Genomic DNA, 7,730 nt, shown 5'->3' on the forward strand with positions numbered 1-7,730 from the left:
ATTTTAGTCTGTGTCCCTAGGAATATCCAGGGAGATGTGTTCCCAATATGATACAATGATTTTTATAATCTGAGGAAAACATAAATGATTTTCCTCTAATACAGTTCTCTTACATTTCCTAGAAGCCCAATCAAAGTAGTCATAGTATATGTAATGATTTTGGAATTAGTTATTTGCGTATTTTAGAACGTAATTTTAATAGGGCCTTTTTAGTTCTAGAGAAGATTGAAACGGTTAATGTGAGGGTTTTCTTTTTTAAGCTATTATCTTGCCACAAATATTTTAGCCAAGAAATTAAGTATATTAAGGTCTTTTATAATCTATTATGTTGAGCCAAAATGGTCTTACTCCAACTTATTTGTGTCAATTCTGCTATTGAATAATTTTTTCATCTACCTAGCAAACTATATTCTTTCCATGCATGGTGAGTTTTTGTCTCTTAGTTACAGCCTTTTCATTTAGAAAAGAATGGCTGTCTTGGTTGCTTTTTCTTGTTGCTGAGGCAAATTACTCAACACCCAAAATTAAAGGAGGAAAAGGTTATTGTAGCTCACAGTTTATAGAGGTTTCAGTCAATAATTGTCTGGCTCCAAGGGAGGGTAGCATGGCAGAGGGGCATTGCAGAGCAGGCAGGAGTCAGCAGAAGACAAGCAGCAGTAGCAAGTGACAAGTGATAGATAGTAGCAGTCCTCTTTTTGTCCCCTATAGTCTATTCACCCTTAGGGCAGGGTGTGAGCACCCTTAATTATAGTATCACACCTGGAATCAATCCCAACACATTCTTAATCCTGGCATAGCAGTCTCTAAACCTAGCTACTTCTGAAAAGTTCCACCAGTGACCACATGAGGCTTCAGGGAAGGGGCGCTTCTAGACATAAGCCATAACATTCCACTTTTGGGCCCCTAAAGACTCACACATATCCCTTTATGCAAAAAGCATTTAGTCAACCTCTAAGAGATGCCAAAGTCCTAGCAGTTTGAACACTGCTGAAAAGTCCAGATCCAAATTCTCCTTTGAGATTTAAGGCACATGCTTAGCTATGAGCCCCTGTACAAATGAAAAGGAAGTTAAACACTTCCAACATACAATGGCATAAGATAAATATTCCCATTCCAAAAAGAGGGATAGAAAATAGTGGGGCCAAAATCCAGCAGGGATAGCATTAAGTCCTGTAGTTTCATGTCTGGCATCTGAGGCAGTCCATGGCAAAACATGAATTTCAAAGGGTTTTAGTGGCTCTGTCCCTATGGCACTGCTGATGGTTGTAGCTCCCGTGGCTTCTCTTAGGCTTGCTTTGCTTACTCCTGCAGCTTTCCTTGGACAATCCATGTTCCTGGCTTTTCTAACCTTCTGGAGTCTCCACTGCACCTTTGGCTTCATATTCAACAGCTTCACATGTTGCCCTCTCAGGGACATATTGTCTGGCCTTCCAGGTCTTCTGAAATCTTGAGTAGAAGCCTTCTTGACCCCACAACTCTTGCATTCTGCCTACACCTAAAATCAGCACCACATAGATGACACCAGGGTCTTCCACCAGCTGGGGCAATAGCCAGGCTTCTTTCTCTCTTGGTTGTACGAGTTGAGTGCTTGGATCACTCAGTGCTCTGAACTCAATCCCAAAAAACAGATTCTGTAAACCGCCACCATTCTGAACAAGGTGCTCTGAGGCTCTCTTCTCAAAGCAAATTCTTTCACATTTGTAACCTTGTGGCTGCAAAGGCTGGAGTCCTGCTGGCTCTTTTGATGTTCTTGGGCCATCTTTTCCATTGTCCTGTTCCTTTTTAGCAACCAAGTTCTCCTCTGCTCTGTTTTTTCAGTCCACAGCTTTACTAGATTCCTTTCTGGCCAAACTCACAATGTTTTAAATCATTCTGCTGGGCTCTTTGCTCTTCATTCTCAATATAGATCTGCCTAAAAGCCCCCAGTAGTAGCCATGCCACTGCCTCAACATTAGACTTCCTTGAAATTTCTTCTGCAAGGTTAGTTAGTTCACAACTCTTAATCTCAATCTCAGGCAAAGTCTCTGCAAAATGCAGACAAACTTTCTGCCAAGTTATAACACACATTGTCTGGAATCCACCAGCCAGTGCAGTCCTCTTCCCAACAGAAACCTCTTGAGCCTGATCACTACTGGCATTTCTGTCAACATTCTGGTCTTCTGAACTCTAACCAGAATCTCCTAAGCACAGTTTAAGGCATTTTAGGGCCAAGTTCAGGAGCCTTTGCAACTAGTTTGTTGGAATAGTTTGTGTAGGGCCAGCATCTTCAAACCTACCCAAACTCTTCCAACAAACCAGTTGCAGCAGCTCCTGAACTACATGGTCAGGTAATCACAAAAATGACTCTACTCTTGCTTGATTACTTTTCTTGATGCTGAGACCGTTTGTACCTGGCTCCAAGGCAGAGTAGGCAGAAGACAGCAGCAGCAGCAAGAAACAAGTGGTGGCAGCAGCCCTCTTTCTGTCCCTTACATTTTGTCCAGGCTGCCTGCCCTTAAAGATGGGGCACCCATAATCCTAGCATCTCACCAGTGACTCTATTCTAGTATCACATCCTTAACCCCAGCATCACACACTTTAGATCCATCTGCCTCTTGAAAAGCTTCACCTATGACTACGTGAAGCTTTGAGGGGACACAAGCCATAACAATGGCCATGGCTTTGACTTTTGTTTATCTCCATACCTAAATATGGAGTTTATTTGTAGACTGTTGATTACATTTATCCACCATGGATTTGTAATGAGAAGTCCACTGAACACCATTTATAGAATTAATATAATAAGTTTGTCTCCCCCCAAACTACAGCATTCAAAGCAGTGTCAGTTCATACAGCATATTCATAGCAGTCCTAAATCTCTTTTCACATCTGACCCAAGATGGAGATTTGGGCTATAAAGAATAGTTGCATGGAGATTTCCTAATCATTTTGATAGCACATTCTACAGAAGCCTGTACTCCTGAAAACTTTCCAAATGAACAGTTTTAATAAATATACATTTATGGTACCACCTACAAAGACAGCATGTCATTGTAGATACACATTTATTCATGGTTACTTAGATAACATGTTCACAGTGAATTTTGTCACTTTTCTTACTATATACATTGTTTTTTGGTATCAGTCTAGAGTTTATGTCAACACATTGACGTATTAGAATTCAGTACTGGACCGGGGATTTGGCTCAGTGGTTCTGCTGCCTGCCTCGCAAGCGCAGGGACCCGAGTTTGATCCCCAGTACCAAAAAAAAAAAAAAAATTCAGTGCCATCTTTTTAGATTAAAGATTTATGTGTGATTAGTTGTAGTATTGGTTTAGAGACCTGAGTATTCTATTAAAGAGATGATGCTTTAAGAAATTTCACATTCTTAAATTTGTTCTTTATCCATCCCTTCCTCTTTCTTCCTTGTTACTCCCTTCTTCCCTTCTTCCTTCATTCCTTGCCCATGCTGGCCTCAAATTTGAGATCTTTCTGCCTCATCCTCCCACATAGCTGGGATTACAGACATGCTCCACCTCCCCCAGCTCGAAAAGATCTTCTTTATTCTAGATGCCACAATAATTTAAGAAACATACTTTCACATAAAATTTAGAGGATATAAACTATTCATTTGTTTTCTTCTTAGCATATGTAAAGGATTCTGATGAATTAGATTTTTCTTTAATTTTGATGTTGGAAGTTTTTTGGTTTTCTTTTTGGTACCTGGAATTGAACTCGGGCCCTTGTGCTTGCAAGGCAGGTGGGCGGAACCACTGAGCCAAATCCCTGGCCTGTGGTGGAAGTTGAATCCAGGCTTCATGTATGCTAAGCATATGATCTACTATTGAGCCAGACCTTCAGCATGAGAGATGACTTTTTTCCCTGAGGTTCTAGGAGTGAACCTAGGGCCTTGCACACGGTAGGCAAATGTTCTACCACTTGTATCCCCAGTCCGTGATTTAATTTCAGAATGTAATCTGTTTGCACCCTTTACACTGCCCTTTAATTATAGATCATGGAGTACACTGTGAGTTTTCCTAGCATAGCAGTCAGACTTACTAGGTTTTTGGTCTTATTTCATTATGTGTGAGAATTGTATTAGCAGTATGTCAATCCTGACAGAGTAGCTTGTAGAGCAAGGCAGGCCTGGTAGCTCATGCATGTAATCCCAGCACTCTGGGATATTGAGGCAGGAGAATTGCAACCCTAGCATAGGCAACTTAGTCACTTGGTGAGACAAAAACAAAAAGGGCAACGAATGTAGCTCAGTGCGTAGGCCTTGGGTTCAAACTCCAGGACTGAAATAAAGTATTTTGGCCAATGTTTTCTGGATTGTTTTCTTGAGAGTTCTTATAATCTTGGATAATTGCTATTAGTCTTGGAACTTACTGAAGCTTCTCTCTGAAAAATAACTAGTCCTCAAAATAAATCGTTCAGATATGTTTTATAAAATAAATTTTATAATGTAGGTCACAAGCCCCCAAAATTGTGTTATGTAAATATAATGTGCCAAGGCTACCAGGACAGTATTATGAAATAATTTTGTGAGATTTTAAAATGACCTCTGCATATATATCTAAAATAGATGATAACTTTCTAAAGAAAAATTAATAACTATTGATTGATTTATTGATTTTGTCATGAATAGCATGGAAGTATAGATCAGGAGTTTACTTTTTGACTCATTACAATTTTAAGTTATTGCCCATAAAAGAATTCTCTTAGAATTCATGCATCTTGAGTGTATGCTAACATATCATATCTATTTATTATTTTAAATATAACTAATATACTAATAATACATTATTTTAAGGTTTGTGTGAACTATTTCCTTGAAAGAATAAAACTTAATGTTTTTGACTATATAATTGAACACAAATTGGACTTTTTATATGCAAGGATTGGGGGAGACAAGTCAGACAAGTTCTTCTTGCTACTTGAAATTATTTCTACATTAGACTAACTTGTAGATTTTACTTATGCATGCTTGACTTTTTAATTATCTTTTTTCTCCTTTTCTTAAAGATGATACTTGTTGATGCCACTGTTATCATCCTCCTAGCAGAAGATAGTCCTACTGAGAAAATGAGCACTTTGATCATTCAGTCTTTGAACTTTAACCTTTGACTGGAAGTGACCTATAGGCAATGAAGACTACTTCCTTTTACTGCATTTTTACTTGTGTGCATTCTGGGCGCATGTTGATCGCTGGTTCAGTCCACGCAACTGACATGCTTTTTATTAGTCATACAGTATTAATGCAGGTGTCAGGAAATGTCAAATATAATTCCATTTTTAATTTTTTTTTAAGTTTATGGAAAAGTTCCAGGTCCTCATGTATTGTGCAATAACAATGATTTCCTTGGTGGTTTTGGTTCGTCCATTGCCGGCAATGGGCATTGTAACAGGAAAAGTTTTAATTAATTCCTGCCACTCAATGATTAATGCATGATAGGGCCTAAGAGGTGAATTTACTGGTTATAGTGGGATTATAATTAAAGTGAGGGATCCAGTATTACTTTGAAAGTCACCCCAATTGCTTATATTTGGATTCTATGCACTGTGATCCTAAGGTTAGCAGCATGAATTAACATGCGTCTTTAAAGGACTGTAATAGAAGATCATTGCGTATTTATTCGTTTATATCTGCTGTCAAATTGTTTTGACATGGAAGGTTTTCATGTGACATTAGCAGAGAGGTACAGTATGTTATCCCTATGGTGAAAATAAATTCATTTGTTGTATATAGTTCCTCAATCTCTGAAGTAAAGGTATGAGTAAAATAAGGTATGAATGGTTTAAAATCAAGGCTTTTCTTTGGAAGCAAGAAAAAACGGCAGTGATGATTAAGTTGCTGCAGTCCATCATTTGGGCTTGTTATTTGTACATTAAAGATTTTTTTCCAAGTAGATTACACTCTTGTTACTTCCTGCTAGCCATCAGCATGAGCCCTACTGCCTAAACACTATTTCATTTATTTATGTTTGAAAGATCCATAAATATTTTTGTTTGCAATTTTGTTTCTTTTGTTATGTTTTAAGTCAAGTTTGAATGTTATAGTACTTTAATTGAAAAACTTTTGTCAAATTTTTTTCTTGTAAGTTTTCTTTACTTGTAAGTATCATCTTGTCCTTCAATCCTGTACCCTAAAATAAGAAATACATTTTTGACAGAGGATTAATGTTTTAACAAAAGAGTGTGGACATTTTTATTTTAAAATTTAGGCAAAATACACTATAAAATGGTATGTTTGCTTATTTGTCTCACATAGCCATACAGTTTTTCATACAGGAATTTGTTTTGTTTTTGTTTTCTTGTTGTTAATACTTTGCTTACATCTAGATAAAAATTTTCTCTTAAAAAAAATGTTCAAAGATACCATTCTCAGTACCATGAAAGTTAGTGATACTACAGCTAGGTTCTCTTTTTAAAAAGCGATTAATGTATTTTATAAATTACCTTTTCACATATGCAAAATCTGTTTCTACTAATGTTATTTTTACTAATGCCTTACTGTTGCACTCTTTTTGAAATATCCAGCAGTGAATATATTAATTGAATTGGGTTTAAAAAGCCCAGTTTGCTCAAAGGTCTGAAGTATGTACCCCAGTAAAACAACACAATCAATAATTGGTAAAGAATATTTTAAAATTGTTTTTAATCTCTGTATAGATGGCATTTTGTAGCTTTTTACATGTTGTCAATTAAGGGCATACAATTTTACACTCTAAAAGTATAATTGCTGAACTCAGGGGTGGGTAGACTTCAAAAATATGTCTGCTGTAGAAATAACTTGAAGAAGAAAATTAAAACCATGGCCAGCCACCAAATTGTGGACACTCTGCATACTGCTAGTTAGCAACTAATGCTTTTTAAAAATTATAAACATTTTTGTTCTATGTTAACTAGATATACCTGTTTTCACAGTTTTCTCTGTCAGTTTAACCTGTTTAACCTTGATAGAAAAATCTCTGAAATATTTTTAGTTTTTATCTGCCTTTAATATGAAAATTGCAGCTGTAAATTATATGTATTTTCGTATTTTTACATAACTGCTCAAAACTACTGATTAACTTGATCTTTTCTGGGATGGGGCCAGGAGGAAATGTCCATATCGCTGTTCCTCTTACTAAATGAAATGACCTGTGACTTTTTTTTCACCAAAGGAATTGATAAGCCAGGTCAAAGAGTAACACTGCTGTACTATGGATTAATAGATCATATAAAGCCTCAGTTGAATTTTTTTATAATAGTGTTTTTTTTTTTTAACATACCTCTCTAAATACAGATAGCATAAAATAAAAGTGGAGGAAAAAAACAATTTTGGTACATTTTATGGTTTAAAGAGAAGAAAATCATTTATGGTTGAAAGAGAAAAGCACCAACCATTCAAAATTCATAATTAGATTAACATTATGCCCTTAAATTTATGAGTCACTGAAAACTCTTTTGCACTTAAACTTAATTATTTATATGTAAAGTACATTATTAAAAAAATAAGATGTTTCATTGCTCTGCAGAGGGCAAGTTATGACTTCATAATAAGAAAAAATATTTCTCTGTAATGTGTTGTTGAAAGACAACCAGAATACCAAGAAATGTACATAGGAGTATGTTACTTCCCTCTTCCTTGCATTATGTTTTCAAATGCAGAAGATATGCACTCACGCGCGCTCTCTCTTTCTCCCCCTCCCTCCCCCTTCTCCCTCCCCTCCCTTTCCCTCTTCTTCTCTCCCCCTCCCTCCCTCTCT

At 36.7% G+C, this 7,730-nt stretch overlaps 1 protein-coding gene across 9 annotated transcripts in view; it reads left to right on the forward strand.

The window, feature by feature from the left end:
* LOC104861106 (ubiquitin-conjugating enzyme E2 W) overlaps window positions 1-7,730 on the forward strand; it is a 377,455-nt gene that overhangs the window by 65,011 nt on the left and 304,714 nt on the right. The window contains exon 6 of one of the 9 annotated variants that reach the window (XM_033760541.1): window positions 5,005-5,109. The exons of 7 other annotated variants lie outside the window; for them this stretch is intronic. In XM_033760541.1, coding sequence (XP_033616432.1) covers window positions 5,005-5,018 — 14 coding nt within the window. In that variant the 3' untranslated portion in view covers window positions 5,019-5,109. Of the gene's footprint in view, window positions 1-3,735; window positions 4,499-5,004; window positions 5,110-7,730 lie in introns of those variants that run through there. One more of the 9 variants, XM_033760520.1, reaches the window with a different exon arrangement.

This window comes from Fukomys damarensis, unplaced genomic scaffold (genome assembly GCF_012274545.1).
Source record: "Fukomys damarensis isolate Sample0158 unplaced genomic scaffold, DMR_v1.0_HiC HiC_scaffold_5, whole genome shotgun sequence".
Lineage (NCBI taxonomy): Eukaryota > Metazoa > Chordata > Mammalia > Rodentia > Bathyergidae > Fukomys > Fukomys damarensis.